Consider the following 25,685-nt stretch of genomic DNA (forward strand, 5'->3'; position numbering starts at 1 on the left):
GTGTATATTTAAAATTTACTGTTCAATATTTTAACCCCTTGTGAATGGGTTTTGTACAGGCATGCATAGATTGAACAGTTGAACTGAGATTTAAACAGACATGGTATTGTGTCATGTGGTTTCAGCAGTCTTGCTGCTACATCTGGATTCATTCTACTGTTTGCTCAGGGAAATATAGAATGAGATAACCAAAACAGAATATTAGATGAAGTGGCAGTCAGATTCCACCTTAAGTACTGTGTCCAGTTCTGATAGACATTCAGCTGTGGAAGCCATCCAGGGAAGAGCTGAGGCTAATTCCCTCATGTCCAGGGTCTGAGTTACCAGGAATAATTGAAGAAATCTGGGCTTTTTCAGTATGGGACAGAGGTGTTCTAAGATGATCTTGTGGGGGCATATGAGATGGGGAAAGGAATGGGAAATATATATCTGCATATTATTTTGCATTTCAAATTGTGAATGTAGTACAAGGGGGACACACTGGTTTGGCCTCGACTGGAGTATTGTGTACAGTTCTCGGTACCACACTTTAGGAAGGACAATGAAGACATTAGAGAGGGTGCAGAAAAGATTTGCAAGAATGATTCCAGGGATGAGGAACTTCATTTACGAGGATAGCTTGGTGAAGCCGGGGCTGTTCTCTTCAGAGAAGTGAAGGTTGAGAGGAGATTTGATGGAGGTGTTCAAAATCATTAGGGGTCTAGACAGAGTAGATGAGGAGAAAGTGTTTCTATTGACAGAAGGGTTGAGAACCGGAGGATACTAATTTAAGATGAATGGAAAAGAATCAAAGGGGACGTGAAGAAAATCTTTTTTTATGCAGCAAATAGTTAGGATCTGCCATGCATTGCTGAGAGTGTGGTGGAGGCAGATTCAATTGATACTTTCAAAAGGGAATTGGGTAATTATCTGAAGATAATTTGCAGCGCTACAGGGAAAAGGTGGAGGAGTGGGACTAGCTGAGTTGGTCTCACAGAGACCCAGAAGGCTGAATCGCCTCTTTCTGTGCTGTAACCTTTTGATGATCTGGGTTCAAATTTGTAAAAGGAAAATTTAGAACTAAGTGGTACAATTATAAAGAAGTTGCAGGAACAGAAAAGCCTGGGTTTGGTGTATGCACACAAATCTTGGAAGATGGACAGACAAGTTCAAAAGGCTGTTAAAAAGGCATATGGGATCATTGGCTTTATAAACAAAGGCCTAAGAGTACAAAAGCATTATAAAACACTGGAAAAGCTACATAAAGTTGCCCGTGTGTTAAACAGGCCTTGGTATGTAAATATAGTTCTGTCAAAAGTATGGCCTTGTGACTTGTTTATAGTCATAGAATATGAAAGTCTAATTGGGGACTATTTACTTCTGAGTTGAAAAGGTAGGTTTACATCTGATGGGCTTAATATAATTTGAGGAATAAAAATTTTATTTCCTTAGATTCTGAAATTATAACAGGCAGAATTGATCAATGAAGCAAACTACCAATCTTGTTCCATTACAAAGTCCTTGTTTAGGATTAAAATTGCAATGCAATGTTGTAAGTGCTCCTTCCTTGAGTCTAAGCTTGTGCGGTGGCAATGCCCATTGGAGTTAGACTGCAAAGTGAATCCTGGGACTTTTTTTTTGTTGAAAAATGTCTTTTGAATGTTACAACATCGTCTCCTATATTGTCACCTTCTTGTGGCTGCCAATGGTTGGTGGTAGTAGGGTGGGAGGTTGGTGGAGAACAAAGACAGCAGGAGGTAAGGGGAGTACAATTACAAAGTTACCCTGGCTGGAGAGACTGTTTCCATATGGGATGGGGATGGCAAGATTGGGATGACATATCTGCTTTGTGAATCATCTTCCCTCCATCAAAGGGCAGGAGTAGGACTGATTGCTGACTATTTCACAGTGTTCAGCACCATTCATGACTCCTCTGATAATGAAGTAGCCCATGCCATCACTGTGCCATGCGGCTCCAGCGACCCGGGTTCAATTCCGGCTACTGCCTGTGTGGAGTTTGCAAGTTCTCCGTGTCTGCGTGGGTTTCCTCCGGGTGCTCCAGTTTCCTCCCACATGCCAAAGACTTGCAGGTTGATAGGTTAATTGGCCATTATAAATTGCCCCTAGAATAGGTAGGTGGTAGGGAAATATAGGGACAGGTGGGGATGGTGTAGGAATATGGGATTAGTATAGGATTAGTATAAATGGGTGGTTGATGGTCGGCACAGACTCGGTGGGCCGAAGGGCCTGTTTCAGTGCTGTATCTCTAAAAACTAAAAAAACTAACAAGATCTTGATAACATCTCAGCTTTGGCTGACAAATGACAGGTAGTATTCATGCTACGTAATCAACAAGTGATGGCCATCCTGAACTAGAGAAAGCCCGCCATTTCCATTGACCTTCATTGTCATCAGCATTGGTGGCTTTCCACCAGCAACATTTTTCCTGTCTCCATTGACCAGAGCCTGAACTGGACCAGCCATAACAGTGTGGCTACATAGGATAGCTGTTGACTACACTGTAATGAATGGTCCTTTTCCTGATGCCTTAAAGTCTGTCCACTATCTTTAAGGCTTAAGGCAGAGGTCTGATGGAATATTCATCCCTCCCCTGGATGGTTGCAGCTGTGACAGTCAAGATGCTCAACACCTTCCAGAGCAGTTAGTTTGATTGGTGTCCCTGCTACTGATCTTGACCTCCTCCATCTACAAAATACTGTATGTATGATCCATAGGACACACTGCAACAACTCACCAAAATCACTTCAACAGCGCCTCCTTCCCGTGCAGCTGTTAAAAGATAGACCTGCATTTATATAGCTCCTATCATGACCTCAGAATACCTCAAAGTGTTTACAACCAATTAAGTATTTTTGAAATGTGGCCACTGTTCTAATGTGGGAAATGGTGATGGACGAGATCAGTGATGTCATAGGAATGCCATGAGGTCCAAGTTTCCTCCGCAGGTGTCGCACCATTCTGACCTGGACATAAGAACATAAGAAATAGGAGCAGGAGTAGACCATTCAGCCCCTCAAGCCTGCCCTGCCATTCAATACGATCATGGCTGATCTGTCCCAGGCCTCAACTCCTCTTTCGGGCCTGCTCCGCATACCCTCGACTCCACAAGATTTCAAAAATCTATCTACCACCTCCTTAAATACATTTAGTGACCTAGCCTCCACAACTCTGAGGTAGAGAATTCCAGAGAATCATCACCCTCTGAGAGAAGAAATTCCTTCGCATCTCAGTTTTAAATGTGTGCCCCCTTATTCTGTAGCTATTATTGTACCTTCATTATCACTGTTGATATTCTGCACTTCTTTAGTCAATATTGTTGTGGGCGTACCATCAGCATGACGATTACAAGAGTTCAAGGAAAGCACCCACTGTCACCTTTTCAGAGCACTATAAATGCTGTCTTGCCAGCATCTCCCACATCCCAAGGGCACATTTAAAAAAAGACAGACAATGTAAAGAAATATTAAAGAACTAACAATATGACAGAGTCACAAGAATGTTTGCGTTACTGAGGTGAAGGCAGAGGGCCAGAGTCCCCAGGAGAAAGATAAAGTACTGTTCTTTGGAGCCTGCTTTAGACTTCATTGGCTTTTTCGGTTTTTCCAAAGATGGGAAAGTTGATTTGGGAGTCACAAGTAGATCTTTATTATAGGTTCAGTAATAATTAGAAGTTCCTGGGTGCTGCAGGATTATGGCTGTGGCAAAAAGCAACATTTCGTTCATTGTACAATGCTGCTGGAGGTAGCCCAGTGCTTATTGTATGATTCACGTGGAGACCACCAACAAACAAATCAAATTCACCAATTGATCCCAAGTTAGGAAGCCAAACCAAATGGATAAGATTTTACTTTTATAAATTTTACTTTAGCACTCAAACTAAAACCAACATCAATTAAACATGAAGCAGCAGACAGATCATGGTCAATAAATATATATATTACAAATTACATTTTAACTATCAGATACAACAGAGATGGGATTCACTGGGCAGTCCATCCAGCATATATGGCAACAATTACAGTCCTACATTTCTTCACAACTCTGAAGTTCCGCAGGTAGATTTTTAGCTCTTTTCTTCAAGGATTTAGTCACTGTTTTTCTGACAGCAGTTCCTTCTCAATCAGAACTCCATGAGTGCGATCTTCACCACAAGACACGCTCATGACAGTCTTGGTTTCCTTTATCCGAGTGACAACCTTTGCACTGTATGGCCGAATCTGGTTAGTCAGCCACACTAAGCAACAGAAACAGCTCCTGGATTCAGTCTTCACTTTCTTCCATTTGCTGGCACCACCCACCCCCCGCCTGACCTGCCTGGTCTGGGGAGGACTTTGTCTCCTTTTATCTGTTCTAACTAGTGTCAGTTTTCCTGCAAACATGAAGTATTTCCAGCTTCTGTTGCTGTTTCAGTTCTGGTTTCTGTTTTGGTTAGGGTCTTAAAAAAACAAGCAGGCTTTGCAACCACGGATTCCATCACATTATATAAAGGTGGGGAAGAGAAGAAAAAGAAAAACTTTCATTTTATATAGAACTTTTCATGAACACTGGACATCTCAAAACACTTTATAGCCAATTACTTACTTTTTGAAGTCTAGTCACTGTTGTTATGTAGGAAACGTAGCAGCCAATATGTGCACAGCAAACTCCCACAGACAGCAATATGACGTTAACCAGGTAATCTGTTTTTGTGATGTTGATTGCAAGATAAATATTGGCCAGGCCACCGTGGATAACTCTACTGTTCTTCTTCGAAATCGTGCCATGAGATCTTTTATATTCACCCGAGCAGGAAGATGAGGCCTTGATTTACCATTTCATCTGAAAGATGGCACCTCCGACAGTGCAGTGCTCCCTCAGTACTGCACTGGAGTATCAGCCATGATTTTTATATTCAGGCCATGAAGTGGGTGTGTTTAGTGGCCAAAGCACGTAGGCAGCGGAGGTGCTCAAAGATGATCTGGTGAATATAGAGGCTAGTGGGATTAAAGATGACGAGCACGGTTGGGGTGGGGGGGAATGGTGGAGATGGTGGCAAAGGGTAGAAAGATGCACGGGAAATAGCGCAAGTCAAAAGACCCATCAATCAGTCATGCTTCCATTAATATTTACATAATCAACCTCCTGTGCTGCATGTTCTCCATCACTATTTACTGTAAATTCATGGCCCCTCATCACTGACTGCTGGCCTTTGGGAATAACCTATAAATATGCAGTCAGCATCATGTATGCACATAACACCCAATTTTACATCTTTACCACAACCCCCTTTCCTTGACTCCATTATTATTCCTGTGCTGTTCCACAATTTGTCTGACATTATGTTGTGAATTAGCTGGAGCTTTCTTTAGTGCAATGTTGGCAAGATTGCAGCCATCCTGATTATATCCTGCCATGCTCACCAATCTTAGCCCTCTGGCTGTTAGTTTAGACTGAGGTTGTACACAACTGGTGTCTAAGCTGAGCTTCTTGTCCTAAATCACTTCTGAGTTCTTTGGATGAGAAATTAGTCTATGTGGTAACCTCTGTATCTATTTTAAGAGAGCAATCAAGCTTAAATTGTTTGTTTACTGAGCAAATCTTTAATGAAAGGGTTGTATTCTTCCATAATATATGTCTATTTTCTGGCAGAATCTATTTTCTTAGATGCAGAAAAGTATTGTGCATCATGTCGAAACGTGCCCTCTTTCTACAATCTGTGTGTAAAGCGTCAGTGGAAGATTTCCTGAATTTTATTCAGCTTCATGTAAGTACTGCACCTGTTCGGAATATTTTTGAAATAATGCATATGACTACAATTCAGCTTCATAATAAAGGTCGTTAATGGTGCATGTAATCTATTGTAGTTAGAACCATACAGTACAGGAAAAGGTCTTTGGGACGATCCTGTCTGTACTTGTGGCCTACAGCAGTATGAATCTCGCTGCTCTATATCATTATCTCCTTCAAATATTTATTTTTTTCCTTCAAGGCTGCAATGGTCTCGGCTTCAATTGCTTTGCACATTTCAACAACTCTGCAGAAAGAGATATCTACAAAAGCTCTCTTCTCCACTGACAATTTTAAATTCATGTCATTTATTATTGATGATCAACCAGAGGCGTGGAATTCAAATTAAATTCTCTTTTCTAACCATCTTTCCTTTGGGATTTTTTTTGCCACGTGCTGTATTGTTGATTTTGTGAATATCCAGTTGCATTACATGGTAGAAGTGGTGTGTTCTGAGAATACAAGAAAGTGCACGGCTGCAATACATCACCCCCCCACCCCATAAAAAAACTCTTATCCGAAATACAAATTGAAAATGCTGGTAATACTCAGTGGGTCTGGTAGCATCTGTGGAGAAATAAATGATGTGGACATTTCAAATCTGTGACCTTTCATTAGAACTGACTGGAGTTCAGACAAAATATCATTTTATTTCAGATTTCCAGCATCTGCAGTATTTTGCTTTTGTATTACCACTTAGAAGTTTGTTTTAATAAATTTGAACATTTATTCTTCTGTTTAATTTCTGATGAAATCAGAGCTTTCCTGGATTATAGAATCATACAATGATACAACATAGAAGGAGGCTATGTGGCCCATCATGCCTCTGCCAGCTCTTTGAAAGAGCTATGCTATTAGTCATACACCCCTGCTCTTTTTCCCTCTGGCCCTTCAAATTTTTGCACTTCCAAGTAATTATCCAATTCTTGTTTTGAAAATTAATTTTGAATTTGCTTTTTTTTTTATTTGTTCTTGGGATGTGGGCATCACTGGGTAGGCCAGCATTTATTGCCCATCCCTAATTGCCCTTGAGAAGGTGGTGGTGAGCTGCCTTCTTGAAATGCTGCAGGCCTTGGGGTTTAGGTACACCCACAGTGCTGTTAGGAAAAGAAGGCTTCCATCAGCCTTTCAGGAAGCACATTCTAGATCACAGCTTGTTGCATAATTTTTTTTTCCCTCATCTCATCTCTTTTTGTTGTGATAAGGTTATGTTATACTTCAGAAGTTGACTTAATCAGTCATGAGAAACTTCTTATGATTGGCATTTTCGCTGTGGTTCTGGCTGAAGTGTGTTAATTTAGACTGCAATTAAATTCCCAACGTAAAGAGCTATTTTGCTGTACCCATCTGCAATCAGTAGGTTCAGTTGTTACTGTATTGGCTGCCCAGACCACATCTTGGGTTGTGCTCACCAAGACACGAGGGATTTTCAGATTCTGGAGGCAGATCAGAGAAGAACTACCAGAATGATTCTGATTTCATGGGCATAAGGACTGGAGAAATAGCTTTTAAAAAGCTTATAGAAGATAGGAAATGGTATAGTAAAAGTCAATCTGGAAAATTACTTTGAACAAAATTGTGAGAGTAGATTCAAACTAGTAAAAAGAGAAACTTAGGACTGATGTTACAAATTTCTTCTTGCACAGTGGCAAACATGTGGGATGGTCTTCTGCATAAAGTATTGGAGACAAAATCTCTGGAAATAGATGAAATAAGATGGGTTTAATCCCTTCCTCTTCCATAGTGGCTGAATATAATTTTGTGGATTTGATTTGAAAGACAGGAAAATACTGCTCCATCTCTACAATACCAACTGGTAGAACCACTTACTTGTATTTTTTTGTGTAGTCAATCATGTACAGCTCAACATGCCATTTATGATGAGCGGCTGATATCTAAAGTTTGCCTTGGGAGTTTGGGAAGGAGGTTAGTCTGATTCCAAAATGAAATGCCTGGAGATGAAAGTTTGGAACCAACAGTGTTTTGTGGCAGACTCGATAATTTGCAAATTGGATTTAGATAATTGGGATGTATCTACTGGGGGAAAGTATTCAATCCATCATCAGGTAAACCAACTTTACCTGTGGGGAATTCTTACTTTGCTTTGGGAATCTTGCACGCAGTGATGTTTCAGGCAATTGGGTGACCCACGAGAAAAATACCATGTAATTTTAGTTTTATTTTTCCTCCCTTTAGAAAAACAATTCAGAGCCATTTGATCTAAATGAGTTGCTACAGGAGTTCCCACGGAAGCAAAGGGAAGCATTGTGGGAGCGGTTGAAGAGGCTGTTAACTGATCTTCTATTAGACAACCCAGTGGAGAACTGGCAGCAACATGATGAAGACAGTGATGATGAGATGGAGGTGGAGGGTGCACAGGATATGGTGAGGAGATGATGTGTAATGCTGTTTTGCATTTAAATCCATCATTTGTTAGAGGTGCTTTTTTTTTAATGTTTATTCCAGCCTTCACTAATTCATTTAATTTCATTAGCTTTTCTAGTGATCATAGAATGAAAAATTCTCTTTCAGCTTAATTTTAAAGTATTCCTATGTATTGCCAGAAATTGTGACCCTCCCCGTGAGTCTAGCCAGATTTTCTCTCAACTTCACAGTCAAACTGCTGAAATCACGTAATCGGCAGGAGGACTATTGCAAATTCTATAGCTCTGTTTTTCTGTGTCAGTGTTCTGCCTCATTTAAATTTTAAAACTACATTGGTCCCTACTACAGCCATTCCTGGTTTAGGCATATGATTGATTGATTGTACTCTTGATACATGCTTTGTTTTTCATACTTTTCCCCCCAGATATTGTATCAAATGTTAATTAAGTGAAAATTTTATTGCAGCGTCACTTAAAAAAAGTAAAATAAAACCTCCCTTGTGCTTCTTTTCAGCAGAAAAATCTGGCTGTGATCAGTGGTGTAACAGAAGTGGCTGCGGCCTCTTTGCGTGTAATTGATGAGAATGATGTTTACAGTGACTTGCTGGAAATTGCTATTATTTTGAATGGTAGGTGTTTTGTTTCGGTATGCCAGTACTGCTTTGTGTCTTGGTGTCACAATTATTCAACAACAACTTGCACTTGTATAGTAACTAATGTGGAATAACCTCACAAGCACTTCAGGTGTACTTACACAAAAAACCAATTTTTTTTTTAAGATCTTGGTTAGGCCTCATCTAGGGCACTGTATCAGTTTTGGTCCCCTCACTTGGTGGGTGATATACTGAACCTTTTCCAAGGCCTCTGTAAGCACTAGATTGATACCTGATCTAACGATCCTTAGTTACAACAATTGGCTTAGAAAGCTATACCCTTTAACTTTAGAAAAGGGTAAACTTTGAGCAGATTTGGTTTGTGGCTTTTAAAATAAAGAACTAGATTCAGTCCATGTGGATAGGCTATTTTGAGTTAGCTAGGTTAGGGAGGAACATGGGGCATGTATAAGTTATACAAAATTAGAAGAAGGTTCGATGTCAGAGGTTTTCTTTGCAGAGGGCTTCGATCTTGGGAACAAGTTGCCAGCTTAGACAGTGAGTCACTATGTACATGTGACAATGCCCAAGGTGAAAACAGTAATTCATTCTCTTGATCCACTATATTAGGAATCTTTGAGAGAAATCACAGATTTGTTTGTTGCCAATCTAGAGTTTATGGATGTGGCATCGTTCCATTTTTCTTTGTCAGGCATTAAATTTTAAGTATTTGTTGCAGTGACAGTTTGTGCAAACTTTGGTAGCAATAATATAATGTGTATTGGTGGAAGGTGAGTACCTAATTCATTTACTTAAAACATGTATTCATTTGATATGTAGTTGACCACTAACTGTAAGTTCACATACCGAAGTTGTTAATTAGTGGGTTGTTACTTAAGTGATAAATGTGTAATAGGTGAGAAAGAGTATGGACCAACAGCAACCTGATGGAAAACACCAAACTACGACTCTACCAAGTCTGCGTCCTCAGTGCACTCATTTATAATAGTGAGACCTTGACAACATATGCTAGGCAGGAGAAAAGGCTGAACAGTTTCCACCTTTTGCTGTCTCACACATAATATTAGCATCTTTTGGCGGGACAAGGTCACCAACTCAGAAGCCCTGGAGCATGCCAATTCTGTCAGCATACACTCATTACTAAGCCAATGACGTCAGCGATGGCTTAGCCACATTCATCAGATGAATGATTGCCAGATACCCAAAGACCTTCTGTACGGTGAACTGGCCACTGGGCCATGAACTGCTGGATGTCCATACCTCTGTTGTAAGGACACCTGCAAGCAAGATATGAAGATGGCAGACATTGACTCACACAGCAGGGAGACCGCCGCCAATGGCTGGAATCCCTGGATGCTGATTATTTGGAGGGGAATTGGAAGAGGCGCAGGGAAGCAGAAAGCTCAGCTGGCTGATAAGATGGCCCGGAGAAAACACAGGCCAGCGAATCCTGCACCTTCTCACTGCCCACTTCCTTCATCTGCAGCAAGGTGGCAGAGACTGCCATGGAAGAGTGGGGCTCCAGGTGATGTTTATTTCAGAGTTGCCCACCGAGGTGCAAACCATTGTCTCACGAGACAGAAGGCTGCCAGAAATAAATGGTAAATGTGGGTCTGCAGTTATTGTCCAAGCATCCTTAATAGCCACAGACTGGACGATCCTATTCATGCTGTAGAAAACCCATGATAATTAGCTTGTTTTTATAAAAGCAAAATACTGCGGATGCTGGAAATCTGAAATAAAAACAAGAAATGCTGGAACCACTCTGCAGGTCTGGCAGCATCTGTGGAAAAAGAAGCCGAGTTAACGTTTCGGGTCAGTGACCCTTCTTCGAAACTGACAAATATTAAAAATGTCACAGGTTATAAGCAAGTGAGGTGGGGGTGGGGCAAGAGATAACAAAGGAGAAGGTGTAGATTGGACAAGGCCACATAGCTGACCCAAAGGTCATGGAGCAAAGGCAAACAATATGTTAATGATTAATGATATGTTAACTCATTAACATATTGTTTGCCTTTGCTCCATGACCTTTTGGTCAGCTATGTGGCCTTGTCCAATCTACACCTTCTCCTTTGTTATCTCTTGCCCCACCCCCACCTCACTTGCTTATAACCTGTAACATTTTTAATATTTGTCAGTTCCGAAGAAGGGTCACTGACCCGAAACGTTAACTCTGCTTCTCTTTCCACAGATGCTGCCGGACCTGCTGAGCTTGTTTTTATTCTGTTCTTGTGGATCTAAACTGTAATGTATGATTAATCATGACCAAGAAAGCAGCGCTGTCATACAGTGAATGAAGACTATGTTAGATATAATATTGTCATTTACTTGCAGAAAGGACTTATAAAACATAAACAATAATGGAATTAATAGTATCAAGAGTTATTTGTTTATACCTTTCCAAATCCATTAAAAGCATGCCTACCTCCAATAGATCTGAAATCTTTTGATGTCTATTTAATTATTTTTCTTTTCAGGCATTTTGCCAGCATTGCCTAAGTTTCAAGGAATTTTGAAAATTACAATCCAACGTTTGTTTGAGGCTTGGTGGGACAAAGGATTGGAAGGAAAAGAAGAATTGGGAAAAACTGCCTTTATTATGTTGTTGGAGAAAAGCTTATTGGCAAAGTTTTCGGTATAGTGACTTTCTTTTGATCAGAAAATTAATTTTGCAGAATATTTAATACCAGTTGATCTTATCCGTGACATTGCTCGTGGGCAAAAATAAAAATAATAGTTACATATCTCTCTCTTCCTGTCATTATCTCTACTTGTTTCCCAGTGGCCTACTCCTGCTCCTAATTCATATGTTAATTTCCATATCTTACTCGTCAGCCTTTCCTCTGCCTGGTTCTGACAGACTTTCTCTTAGTCCACTCTGACATTTTTTCTTTTCTTGCTGTTTGTAAGTCCATTCTTCAAAATATTTCCTTTCTGTCCATGCCCCCTCACACTTATTTCTGCATGTGTTACACTCATTTTCTCTCGCTTATATTCTCAGTTCTTCAGTAGTTGACTCACATTCCTCGCTGCTTTCCTAAATAAAAGCATGTTTGTTGGAACATGGGGTAAAAGAAGCAGAGAGGCACCTGGGAAGTTACAAAATTAGCTTAACAGGAAGATAGCTGGGAAGTTTAAAAAAAAATCTTAGCATATAGAATTTGAAAAATGCTGTAAGGTGAGTTGTTTACGTTGTAGTTGTGCCTGAAGCTTGACAAGTTTGCCAGAAAGAATGCCTTTTGCTAAAAACCAGGGAGTGGGAACAAGACATCTAAGGGAGAAAGATTGACCTCTGGTCTGTTGAAAGGGAAGTATTGTGTTAGGTCAGATGCAGAAGGAATCCACTCAAATTACGAGGCAGATTCAAGCTTACGAGGGAGCAAGAAACCTATAAAAACAGACATTTTGTGTCTTAAAAGTACTGAAGTTTTGTACAGTACATTGAGGAAATGCATGCTTACATTTACAGTATTCTATCTGTAAAAACTGCTTCGATCGTAAACTGCTGTCTTTGCAGAAGCAATATAAAAGTATTGAACTTCGAGAAAGCCCTCATCATTGAATATTTTTGCCATCTTTTTGACAACACTTCATTCTCAGTTTATTTTTACTTTGATGAAGTTCAAACATATAAAATAAGAAGCTTGTAGCTGTGCCTTGTTCCAAATGATCCCTGATGTACTAAAATGGCTAATATGCACTCAGTTTGTTTCTTATTACCTACTCCATTACTTTTATTTTTCTCATTATTCTTTGGTCTATTTTTTTTGAAATGACTGGATGTTTAATCTTATGATGCTATACCTCTTGGCTGCCAGTCCAGTAAATAAATGTTGCTTTCCTTTCCACTTCATGCACAGAATGCTGATATAATTCGACTCTGGCACTTCCATCAAGCTTTGGAGAATTTTGAGTTCAATTCTGAAGAAAGCATTGAAGTGAAAGATGTTTTGCTTCAGTGTTTCATGAGTGTTGCTCACATAAAAAAGGAAGAGGTAAGTGGAAAAAGCAATACTACAAAATTCCACTAAGTGTTTCAAAGCACAAGACATAGTTTGGCATAATTTTCCAAAATCAGTAAGAGTTTTTCATTCTGCTTATCGCATGGACTGATGATCCAATGTAGTATTGAGGTGTCATCTTTTAGATGAAATGTTAAACTAAGGGTCTGGCCTCTTAGTGCCATGGGATCTTTTACATCCACTATTTTGAAGAAGAGTGGGGGATTTCTCCCTGGTATCCTGGCCAACATTTATCCCTCTGTCAACTACTCTTATTGCAGTTTGTGGGAGGTTGCTGTACAAATTCACTGAGTTTCCTACATTACAACAGTGACTACACTTCAACAAAGTACTTTGTTGGATGTAAAGGTTTTTGGCATATCCTGAGGTTGTGGAAAGCATATAACTGCAAGTCTTAAATTTAAGATCACTACCAGAAGAATGAAAGGAGAGATTAGGTTTTTTTTTGAGAGTTGCGAGGTGACGGATTGCTTGACCATAAACAGTTGTGGAAGCAGAATCTGTAATAGCTTTTAAAAGAGAAGTAAATAAATATTTAGAAAATAAAAAATTGAATGTTATGGAATGAGGGCAGGTCAGTGGGACTAAGTGGATAGCTCTTAGTGCAGAGTCAGTATAGGCATGATGGGCTGAATGCCATCTTGTGTGCTGTTTAAATTCTATGATTTCTAGGTGGTGTCTGAGGCTATGCTCCCTAAAAGACTTGGAATTGTTAGATCAAAATGTGTGAATCAGAATGCACGTTTATGCTTTGGAGACACTGTAGTCCCTCTAACCCCTATTCATACCGGTTCACAGAAATACTTTCCCAATTTATGTTGGCACTCATAGGATTACAAAGGATATACGGCACAGAAACAGCCCAACCAGTCCATGCCAGCATTTATGCTCCACCTGAGACTCCTCCCATCTTTCCTCATCTAAAGTTGAACAGCATAACACTTTATTCCCTTCTTCATATGCTTGTCTAGCCTCCCTTTAAATGCATCAATACTATTTGCTTCAACCACTCCCTGTGGTAGAGAGTTCCGCATTCTCACCACTCGATGGGAAAGGAAATTTCTTCTGAATTCCCTATTGGATTTCTTATCTTATCTTATCTTGATAGCTTTTTCCCCACAAGTGGAAACATTGGACTGAGATTAGTGAGGCTGTTTGGAGCTGGAATGGTGGTGTTTGGGGGGGGTGGCCGGCCAGAGAATTGTGTCGGACAATTCCACCCGGAAATCCGATGTCTGTTCCGGATTTAGTCAATAATGGGAAAGTACCAAGGTAATGTCGCTGCCCTGACATGAAGGGGCTGCAATTTAAATTGTAGAGCAGTTATTTTTAATACCGTTACATGTAATTGTAAGCGATTCAGTGGTGGGCTTGGAATTACGTGGACGATGGGCATGCCTTCAGAACCCTGGCCTTTGAAACTGGAGGCACCGAGGCGAGACCTCAGTGCTGCAATTGGTAGGCAGCCATGACCAGCAATGCATAAAGGAAGATGGGAGAGTGGAGGCCATAGTTGGCCTACAGTGCTGTGCGCTCTGCCTGGGTGAGCTGGGTATCAGGTGGGCTGCAGTGGGGGGCTGGGTGTCGCGTTGTCTCCAAGGTGGGGGCTTAGTTTTGAATAGCAGTATCTGGTGCCCAAACTGTTGCTTGGTTGTAGTGGGTGCCCATACTGCTGGGTGAGAGGATGGGCTAACAGCAAGGGTGTGCACTGAGGGCCATTAGCGAGTTTTCCAAGAGAAGTAACAAATTGAAAGCTGCCAAAGCAGGTTCGTCTTTGCTAGGTTAGTGCTCTGGAGGCATACTGATCACCTGGCATGGCTCTCATACACTCTGTCCTTTTGGACCCCCATGGCATGATGTGGTGCTTCCTGACAGAGGGGAGCCAGGATGTAACAGTGCCTACCCATGAAGTTCCATGACGAGTAACGGCAGCTAGCCGTGCCGAGAATGGTTCACCTGTGCCACAGAGTACTGGACTCAAGTCAGCTACCTCCAAATGTCCAAGCGGCATTGTCAGCGAAAACTTCGGCTCTCCAGGCACACCGCCACTGTCTTATGCGCCATGTTGCAGGACAAGTTGCGACCTATGGGATTCTGTGGTCACTCTATGCCCATGACCTTGAAGATCACGGTGGCACTTAACATTTACATGTCTGTATCATTCCAAGGATCCACTGGGGTGTCTCCCAGGCAGCAACCCACCACTGCATCAGGAAGGTGACCAATACGCCAGTAGGGCTGGCGACTATGTGCGCCATTGGATCGACCCTGACAGTCAGCCCGAGAGGGCTATCGCTGGATTCCCTAGGTGCAAGGTATGATAGACTCCAAAGGATGAACCAACTGCCTTTTTCAGGGAGGGCTTCCATTCCATAAATGTTCAGTTGGTCTGCGAGTACGGGAAGCGGCCACAACGCCTACGTACTTACAGTCCCAGGTTCTACACTTCAGACCCCCTGCTCACCTTCAGGGATGGATTCTCAGGGACAAGGGCTACCCATTGAAGACATGTCTACTGCACCTGTCCTGCGAGGCCCCCAGCTGCCAAGAATGAGGCACATCAATTTTGTCATGAGCATTGATTTTCAACTGTTGTTGGAGCAAGGAAATGACTTGTTAAACAGATCAACCGTGGCTGGAAAAAAAACATTTACATACTAACAGACATCGAAGGTGAGGAAATGCATTCTAGGGCGTGGTAAGGAGGATACAATCCACAGGGGCCAGGACTGGTTGGACCAGCTGGTCACATGACTAACTGGCTGTTCCAGGGTTTTTTGAACTAGCCACAGAGAGTTTGAACTGTGAAAATCTGTTTGCTCCTAGATTGAGAAGATCTCTCCTGTCTGCTCCCATCTCTTTCTCATAAGCCTCTGAACCCCAAGAGAGAAAAGTCTACTACAGCGAACAAGGTTTAAGAAGAATACTGGGCTCCAACAAAAAGCAAGATCTACCTACAATAAAGGACTCTACAATGAGCTCGAAGATCTGTAACAAAAACCCTCTTCAGAGGTTGCCTCAAACTATTCCACTTTATTTTTCTTCTCTTTTCTGTCTCTGTTTGCATGTGTGTATCACGTATGCATGCTAGCGTGGGCGCGTCGTGTATCTGCAGGTGTCAACCGAATTAGAGTTTAAGTTTAATAAATTTCAACTTTTCTTCTTTAAACCTAAGAAAACCTGTTTGCGCTGATTTCTTTGTCTTATAATTGGAAAGCAGTGAACAAGGATTCACCAAGGGGGTGCTAAAAACATGGTGTGTTTAAAATTAAACCCTGTTATGGTAAGACCAGGTGAAGGCTGAAAGGGAACCCTAGACCTCTTTCTCTACCTGGTCGTAACACACCTGTGAGGAACCCTTGCACAGCAGCAGAGGAGAGGTACAACATTTGCCATGGCTCCACCCAAGCAACCATAGAGCAGGCCATTGGGCTGCTGAAGATGAGATTCCCATGCTTGGAATTGATCCAGTAGTGCCCTGCACTATGCCCCAGCGAGGGTCTCTTGTATTGTGATGGTCTGCTGTGCTCTGCACAATCCAGCACTGTAGTGGGGAAAGGCCTTGCATAACGAGGACGTGATTGTCACTCCTCCACCGACAAGGATGACACTGAGAAGGGTGATCAGGCAGCACTGGATGTTGAACCCCTTGCACCGGAGACCAGGCACATGGAGAGACAGGCAAGGGAGGCGAGAGACAGTCTCATACTTGCCCACTTCCAGCCTTCATGATGGCCTCCAAGAACAAAATCAATGAAGCCTCACCTTAATGCATACAGCTTATTGCCTCCTTTCTATTTGTCTTCCATGCCTAGTGCCCAGCTGAACCATGTGCTATGACCCATGGGAGATGCTAATCAAATGAAGGTTGTGCCTATATTGGCATCCACTAAGGATCACAATTAAGGTATGGTAGAATAATGATTTTCCACAGTGAAAGGTAATTTCAAAAACAAAAGAACTTTATAAGAAAAGCAAATGTCGTGTGTCAAACATCCGTGGAAACCTCAAGTGTCTTTCTAGGTGGTTTGCTTCATATGTTTGAGTGCTCCATGAGGTGTAACTTCTGCATTAGCAGCTGGGCTGGGGGCAAGCTGCTGGTCACGCTACCTCTTGGCCTGTGATAGCGTTGGTGGCTGCCTTAGGCCTGGAAGGCCCAGCTGCCTGAGGGTTTCCTGCATGGGTGCAGAACTGTCCTCTGGCGTCTTGGCTACTCGAGCTGGGCTCAGTGGGGGAGGGGCCGAGGAGCTGTTGTCCACACTCGGTGCCCTGAGGGGAGCTCCCAGATGTGGAGGTCAGCCTCTTCTCCCTTTCAAAGCTCACTTGAACCTCCCTGCTGACCAGTGAAGGATGAGGAGCTGGCGAAGACTAAAGTGGCCTCGTCCTTCTCTCGCCTTGCCATTGCTGCGTCGAGCTCATGGCCAAGGTGATGGTGTGTAGGTCTGCACGCATTTGTGGAATCTGGCTCTCCGTAAGGGTTGTTAACCTCTTGACGGAGGATGCCATGCACTTACATTCCTGAGACATGGCAGCACTTGTAGCATGGATGGACTCCTCCATCGTCCGCTCATGACTGCACCATGCCATTGGTATCTCTGCCAGATGTTGCCTTGCCCCTCTCTGCAGCTCCACATGCCTTGTGCTGTCGACACCAGAGGTTCGTCATGAGCCTGGGGCTCGGCATGGGCCTGGCCACCCGCAGTCCTCCGACTATCAGAGGCCTTGGCTGTTTCAGCCTCAGTCAGCTGCTCGTGCGCATGTGTGGTGCTCTCAACAGTTTGTGACCTTGTTTCTAAAGTCAAGCAGAAACCTACCAAGGTGAAAGTATTTGAACCTGGTGGAAGGTGCAGGAGAGTCATGTGACAGTGCATCATCTGACTTCTGATCCTCCTCAGAGGTGGAATTTGGTCCCCCTTCTAGAGCCTCCTAGGGATGCTGACCTGCATGAGAGAGCACAAAGGTGTAGGTTAGGATGTGCAGATCTTGTCTTGCCAACTATACATGATGTAGATCTCCAGAGGTGAACTGTATGTCGATGGAAGACAATCCTCACTGTCTTGCATGGAGACTGTTGTCTCATCATCTGCTATTAAGTAGCCAACTTGGGTCTCTGTTAGTTTAAGTGTCTCTTTCTCAACCACGGCGAGGCTTGATGTGTGGGATGCCACTGCCAGTCTGCGTTGTCTCCCTGCTGTTCTGCAAGAAAACATTTGCAGGGCTACAGGGGAAAGGCAGGGAGTGGACTAGACGAGTTGCTCTTGCAGAGAGCTGGCACAGACATGATGGGCTGAAGGGTTCTCTGAAAAAGTGGAAAGGTTTAGATAGCTGTACTTTGCAGAGAGATCAACATGACAGTTCTGCTAGGGGAAGCCCCTTGGTCATACTGCCATCAGCTATTGGGAGTTTTTTAAAAAAATTCATTTCATGGGATGTGGGTGCCGCTGGCAAGGCCAGTACTTGTTGCCCATCCCTGATTGCCTTTGAGAAGTAGGTGGTGAGCTGCCTTCTTGAATTGCTGCAGTCCATCTGGTTCAGGTACACCCACAGTGCTTTTGAGGTGGGCGGGGGGTGGGGGGGGGGAAGTTCCAGGATTTTGATCCAGTGACAGTGAAGGAGCGACAATATATTTCCAAGTCAGGATCGTGTGTGGCTTGGAGGGGAACTTGTACATGGTGGTGTTCCCATGCTACCCTTGTCCTTCTAGGTGGAAGAGGTTGCGGATTTGGAAGGTGCTGTTGAAGGAGGCATGGTGAGTTGCTGTAGTGCCTGTTTTATATAGTACTCACTGCTGCCACTGTGTCCTAGTGGTGGAGGGAGTGAATGTTGAAGGTGGCAGATGGGGTGCCAATCAAGTGGCTGCTTTGTCCTGGATGGTGTTGAGCTTCCTGAATGTTGGAGCCGCACTTGTCCAGGCAAGTGGAGAGTATTCCATCACACTCCTGACTCGCCGCAGAATTCCTAGCCTCTGCGCTGTAGCTACAGCATTTATGTAGCTGCTCCGGCTCAGTTTCTGCTCAATGGTAACCTCCAGGATCTTGATCGTGAGAGATCCTGCGATGGAAATGCCATTGAACGTCAAGGGGAGTTGGTTAGGTTCTCTCTTGTTGGAGATCTTCATTGCCTGACACTTGTGTGGCGTGAATATTCCTTTGCACTTATCAGCCCAAGCTGAATGTTGTCTGGGTCTTGCTGCTTATGGACATGGACTGATTCAATATCTGAGGAATTGCAAATGGTACTGAACATCATATGGTTAATCTGCTTCAATATCTGAGGAAATGCGAATGTACAATGTTCAGTACCAATCATCAGCAACCATCCCCACTTCTGACCTTCTGATGGAGGGAAGGTTATTGAAGCAGCTGAAGATGGTTGGGCTTAGAATACTACCTTGGGGAACTTGTGTCGCAATGTCCTGGGGCTGAGATGATTGGCCTCCAACAACCACAACCATCTTTCTTTGTGTTAGGTATGACTCCAACCAGCGGAGAGTTTCCCCTGATTCCCTTTGACTTCAGTTTGGCTAGGGCCAGATGGAGGTGAGCTGTGAAAGAGGGTAGCCTGTGGCTGAGATGCAGCCATGCATCTGCCAGGATGCGGTGATGCTTAAGCCCCTTTGCCAGCACATTTATGGTGCCTCCCTCACCATGTTATGCTTCCTCCTTTGTAGCCACATGCAAACCCTAAAAAGCTGAGAGGTATGGAGCAGAACAAAGAAGTTCATTGACCCTCTTGCAGCACTGCACACATGATCATTGGGGAATCCCATGGCTGCTGACCTCCTCTGTGATCTCCATACAGGCTTGCTCGGTCAGACAGGAGGACCTCTTCTTGCTACCACTGGGGACGAGGACATCCCGCCTTTGTCTTGCTGCTTGGAGGAGAATCTCAAGGGCGGCAATGCCAAACCGTGGGGCCACCTGGTGACTTCCTTCAGGCATAGTCACTGCAGGCTTGTGTTCAGGTCCTTGCCTATCATGCTGCAGAATGGGTCCCTGGGGCAGCAGAGGTGGCAGAAGGAATCATCCCTGGGGCAGCAGTAATGGTGTCTGGGGCATCAGAGAGCACTCAGGAAGGCACTGTTTTAAACTAGGTAGGAGAGAATTCAGGGCTGGCAAGCCTTTAGATATGGTGCCAGCACCTGCTCCGGAGTCATCTGACGCCATATTCAGCATCACACCCCATCGCATAATTGGCTGGGCCTTGTGACAGTATTATTATAATTGTCCACCTACTGCGTGATTGTGGTGGGCCGGCCGCATAGGCCATGAATGGGGACGGCGCCAGGGCATGCGACAGGCTCACTAAGTCCAACCCACTCTCTGTATCCACTCTGTCAAAAACTTTCATAATTTTAAAGACTTCTGTTAGGTCATCCTTCAGCCTTTTCTCAAGAGAAAAGAGCCCTAGCTTATATACCCACGCATATCTGGTATCATGCTTGTAAATCATTCTCTGCACCTTTTCCAGGGCCTTTAGATGCTTTTTATAATGTGGCGACCAAAACTGTGGGGTCTAACCAACGTTCAGTACAGGTTTACCATAACTTCCCTACTTTTCACTTCTGTCACTCTAGCAATAAAGCCTAGTGCTTGGTTTGCTTTTTTTTTTATGGCCTTGATGACCTGTGGCACAACTTTTAGTGATCAGTGTTTTTGTACTCTGAGATCCCTTTGTTCCTCTACCCCACCTAGACTCTCACCTTCCAAGTAATAAGTGACCTCCCTATTCTTTCTCCCAAAAGGTACTATCTAATATTTATCTGTATTGTGCCTCATTTTCCCATTCTGCAGGTTTATTAATGTCCTGTGATTTGTTGCAGTCCTGCTCAATATTGACTTCACCCCAAACGCCCCCTCCCCAATTTGGTGTCATCTGTGAATTTAGAAATTGTGTTTTTGTTTCCAAAGTCCAAATTGTTAATGTAAATTGTCAACAGCAGTGATCCTGTGGAACAATACTTCCTACCTTCTGTCACTGAATAACTACCCTTTACTCCCACTCTCTGCTTTCTGTCTTAAAGTAGCTAGCAATCTATTCTGACACTTGTCCCTTGATTCCGCATTCCGCATTCTGACCTTATTCATTAGTCTATTATGGGGCACCTTATTGAAGGTCTTTTGAAAATCCAGATGAATTCCATCTACTGCATTACTATTGTCTAATCTCGCTGTTGCCTCCTCAAAAAAATTCAATAAGGTTGGTCAAGCAAGATTTTCCCTTTTGAAATCTGTGCTGACTATTCATTCTATTTTTCTGTTCTAGATTTTCTATTCTCTCCTTTACTAGGGATCCATTATTTTCCCTACTACTGATGTTAAGCAGACTGATCTTTAATTCCCTGGGCATGTTTTGTTCCCCTTCTTAAATTTAGGAATTACATTAGCTATCTGCTAGTCCTCTGGCACTATGCCTTTTTCTAACTGTGACCAGGTGAAGAAGGAGTCTTGGTCTCCCCCTTTCGCCCCTTCTTTTGTTTGACTGCACCAGGGTTTATCCTTTTGACACAGTAAATAAACTTATCACCTCTGAGTGCTTGCTGCTGTTCCTCTAATATAATTGCAAAAGAACCAATCTGAGAGGTTTTTTTGAGTTTACATGATATAAGTTTATTCTCAACACTCTAAACCGGTTAAAATTGCTAAAATATGCTAGGCATCCACACACACATTCACATGAGAGTCACACACGCATGCAAATAGATAGCAGAGGGAAAACTGGTGGTTGGAGTAGAGTCTGGAATAAATGGAACTTAAATACTGAATATCAGTCCCAGAATTCGCAGTTGAAATTTGTAGTCTTGAAGTTCTCGCTGGGCCACATGCATGGTTGCGGGCTTGCTTCTCAGGTTCCGGAAGGCAGAAGAGGGCATTTGATCCTTGACCCCTAATTGTTGGCTGTGCTGATCTGTAGGTTTGAGGCTTTAACAGTTTCAGGTGCATCTTCTCTGGATCTGTGCTGGAGAGAGAGAGAGCTGCTCCCTTGATGGCTTACAGTTACTGTTCTGCTTTCTCAGTCCAAGCTTAGTCTCTCCAGATCTGCACAATTAGTCACATGACATTGCCAAACATCTTTGTGTTTTTAATGAGGTCCTTCTGGTAGCTTCTCAGATATTCAAGGCTTTACTCCTCAAACTGTCCAGTCTCACTTGGTAGGGGTTGGCTCTTTCAAAGTCAGTGGATATCAATGGCCCTAGACCACTGTACTGATAAAGCCATTTCAGGTAATTTAATCAGAGAGCACCCCATTGTTCTGGCTAGGTTGAATCAGTCATGCTGTGTCTAGTCTACTCTGTTGGTGTTTCATATGTAAATTGCAGTGTCCATCTTGGCTGCCAGCTTTTCTTTTTAAAAATTATTTGTAACAATTTCCAGTAAAAGTCTCAGGCAAGGTTCCAACTGATGAAATCGGTATTTGCCATTTGGCATGAAGGGTTTTCATGACCTAACGAATTATTAAATATGTGTAGTAATGTGTCTGCTATCTCTTCCCTAGATCCTTTTAAAATGTGTGGATACAACCCATCGGACCGAGGGGCTTTATCCTCTTTGAGTTTGATTAGCTTATTCAATAATCTCTTTTTTGTATTTTAAATGCACTTCTTACTCATCTCATCATTCAATGTCATGTCTACCTGTTCTATTTCCCTGGTTAATACCAAAGCAAAATAATTTAAAATTTCTACCATCGATCATTACATGTGGTATTATCTTGTCTATCCATTAATAATCCTATTCCCATCCCAGCTTACTTTTTTTTTTAACTGATACACCAGTATTTTACTTTTTTTTTACTATGTTCATCGATAATTTCATATTTCCTCTTCACTGCCTTAATTGTTTTTTTTTGACTGCTCTCCCAGTCTCTCTATTTTCTCTCATCATGTACTCCTCTGCTATCTATGCACTGAATGTAGGCCTCTTTTTCCTAAACCTCAATTGTTCCCTTATGTCTTTATTCATCCATGGAGTTTCGCTAGTGTTTAGTTTGTTCTTTCCTTTTAGCAAAATATATTTTTCCTGCAACAAAAACAAAAAGTGCTGGAAATACTGAGCAGGTCTGGCAACATCTGTGGAGAGAGAAGCAAAGTTAGCGTTTCAGGTCTGTGACCTTTCATCAGAACTGGCAAAGGTTAGAAAAGAATTAGGATTTAAGCAAGTGAAGGGGAGGGGGTAGCGAAAGAGAACAAAGGGGAAAGTGTTTGATGGGGCAGGAGAGATTAAATAACAAAGCTGTCCTGGGACAAAGGCAAAGCGTGTGTGGATGCTTTTGGTGAAAGACAAAGCATTAGTCCAGAGAGATTGTTAATAGCGGAATAATGAGCAGCTCTGACTATATGAAAAGAGGGCACATGGTTAAAAAAAAATATATATTAAAAAAAGGCCAGTCATGCTCTGAAGTTTTTGAACCTAGTATTCAGTCCACAAGGCTGTAGAGTGCCTAATTGAAAGATCAGGTGCTCTTCCTCGAGCTTGCGTTGATGTTCACTGGAACATTGGCGCAGGCCAAAGACAGAAAGGTTGGCATGAGAGCAGGGTGGGGAGTGTTGAAATGGCAAGCAACTGGAAGCTCGGGTCATGCTTTCGGACTGAGCGGAGGTGTTCTGCGTTTGGTCTCCCCAATGTGTAGGAGACTGCATTATGAGCAGCGAATACAGTATACTAAATTGAAAGAAGTTCAAGTAAATTGCTGTTTCACCTGAAAGGAGTGTTTGCGGACTTGGATAATGAGGAGGTAAAAGGGCAGCAAGTTCCAGGTCATTACCACACGCTGCATAAAAAAAATTCTTCCTCATAACCCCCCTGCATCTCTTTCCCAAAACTTTCAATTTGTGTCCGCTAGTCCTTGTAACATTAGTTAATGGGAACAGTGTTCCCTTGTCTAACTTCTCTAAGCTTGTCATAATCTTGTACATTTCTATTAAATCTCTGCTCAATCTGCTTTTGTTCCAAATAAAATAAACACAGTTTTTCCAACCTAACATTGTAACTAAAATCCCCCAACCCTGGAATCATTCTGGTAAATCTCCTCTGCACTCTCTCAAGGACCCTCACATCCTTCCTAAAGTGTGGTGATCAGAACTGATTGCAGTACTCCAGTTGGGGCCTAACTAGTGCTTTATAAAGGTTCAGCATAACTTCCCTGCTTTTGTACTCAATGCCTCTATTTATAAAGTCCAAGATTCCATATGCTTTACTAACGACTCTCAATATGACCTGCCACCTTGAAAGATTGATGCATATGCACCCTCAGTTCCCTCTGTTCCAGCACACTCTTTAGAACTGTGCCATTAAGTATATGTTGCTTCTCCCTATTCCTTCTGCCAAAATGCATCACCTCTCACTTGTCAGTATTAAATTCCATCTGCCACCTCTCTGCCCATTCTGCTAGCCTGTCTATGCACTGTTGCAGGAAGTTCATCTCATTGTTTGCCACACCTCCAAGTTTGGTGTTATCGGCACATTTTGAGATTCTGTTCTGTATTTCAAGATCCAAGTCATTAATATATAGCAAAAAAAGCAGTGTTCCTAGCACTGACCCTTGGGGAATACCACTGTCTCCAATTCTCCAGCCTGAAAAACAACCATTTACTATGACTCGCTGTTTTCTGTCCTTGAGCCAATTTTTTTATACAAACGTACAAATTAGGAGCAGGAGTAGGCCACTCGACCCCTCGAGCCTGCTCCGCCATTCAATGTTCATGGCTGAACTGATTGCTCCACATTTCCACCTACCCCTATTACCTTCCACCCCCTTGCTTATCAAGAATCTATCTACCTCTGCCTTAGAAATATTCAAGGACTTTGCTTCCACTGCCTTATGTGGAAAAGAATTCCGAAGACTCCTGACGCTCCGAGAGAAAAACATTTCTCCTCATCTCCGTCTTAAATTGGGCGACCCCTTATTTTTAAACAGACCCCTAGTTCGAGATTCTCCCACCAAAGGAGACATCCTTTCCACATCCACCCTGTCAAGACCCCTCAGGATCTTGTATGTTTCAATTAAGTCGCCTCTCACTCTTCTAAATTCCAGCGGATACAAGCCTAGCCTGTCCAATCTTTCCGCGTAAGACAGGCCACCCTTTCCAGGTATTAGTCTAGTAAAACCTCTCTGTACTGCCTCCAACGCATTTATATCCTTCCTTGAATAAGGAGACCAGTACTGTACACAGTAGTCCGGATGTGGTATCACCAATGCCCTGTATAACTGAAGCATAACCTCCCTACTTTTGTATCCATTTTCCCTCGCGATAAACGATAGCATTCTTTAGCTTTCCTAATTATGTGCTGTACCTGCATACTAATTTTTTGCGATTCATGCACTAGGACACCCAGATCCATCTGCATCTCAGAGCTCTGCAATCTCTCACCATTTAGATAATATGCTTCTTTTTTATTCTTCCTGCCAAAGTGGACAATTTCCCACTTTCCCACATTATACTCCGTTTGCCAGGTCTTTACCTACTCACTTAGCCTATCTTAGTCCCTTTGTAGCCTCCTTATGTGCTCTTCACAAGTTACTTTCCTACTTATCTTTGTGTTAAATTTAGCAACCATACCTTCAGTCCCTTCATCTAAGTCATTTATATAAATTATAAAAAGCTGAGGCCCCAGCACTGATCCCTGTGGCACACCACTTGTTACATCTTGCCAACCAAAAAATGACCCATTTATGCCTACTCCGTTTCCTGTTAGCCAGCCAGTCTTCTATCTAGGCCAATCTGCTACCCCCTACACCATGAGCTTTTATTTTCTGCAATAACCTTTGATGTGGCATCTTATCAAATGCCTTCTGGAAATCTATGTACAATACATCCACCAGTTCCCCTTTATCCATAACACATGTAACTCCCTCAAAGAACTCCAATAAATTGGTTAAACATGATTTCCTTTTCACAA

At 42.7% G+C, this 25,685-nt stretch overlaps 1 protein-coding gene across 6 annotated transcripts in view; it reads left to right on the plus strand.

Annotated features, from left to right (window-relative positions):
- Nucleotides 1-25,685, plus strand: part of ncapg2 (non-SMC condensin II complex, subunit G2) — a 159,137-nt gene that overhangs the window by 31,247 nt on the left and 102,205 nt on the right. For 5 of the 6 annotated variants that reach the window (XR_010969404.1, XM_068015001.1, XM_068014998.1 and 2 more), the window contains exons 2-6: nt 5,629-5,743; nt 7,963-8,151; nt 8,665-8,779; nt 11,242-11,399; nt 12,625-12,759. Coding sequence is in view for 5 of the 6 variants with exons in the window: in XM_068015001.1 (XP_067871102.1) it covers nt 5,666-5,743; nt 7,963-8,151; nt 8,665-8,779; nt 11,242-11,399; nt 12,625-12,759 (675 nt within the window). In the remaining variant the exon portion in view is untranslated. The remainder of the gene's footprint in view (nt 1-5,628; nt 5,744-7,962; nt 8,152-8,664; nt 8,780-11,241; nt 11,400-12,624; nt 12,760-25,685) is intronic. The other variant, XM_068015002.1, reaches the window with a different exon arrangement.

This window comes from Heterodontus francisci, chromosome 2 (assembly GCF_036365525.1).
Source record: "Heterodontus francisci isolate sHetFra1 chromosome 2, sHetFra1.hap1, whole genome shotgun sequence".
Classification (NCBI taxonomy): Eukaryota; Metazoa; Chordata; class Chondrichthyes; order Heterodontiformes; family Heterodontidae; genus Heterodontus; species Heterodontus francisci.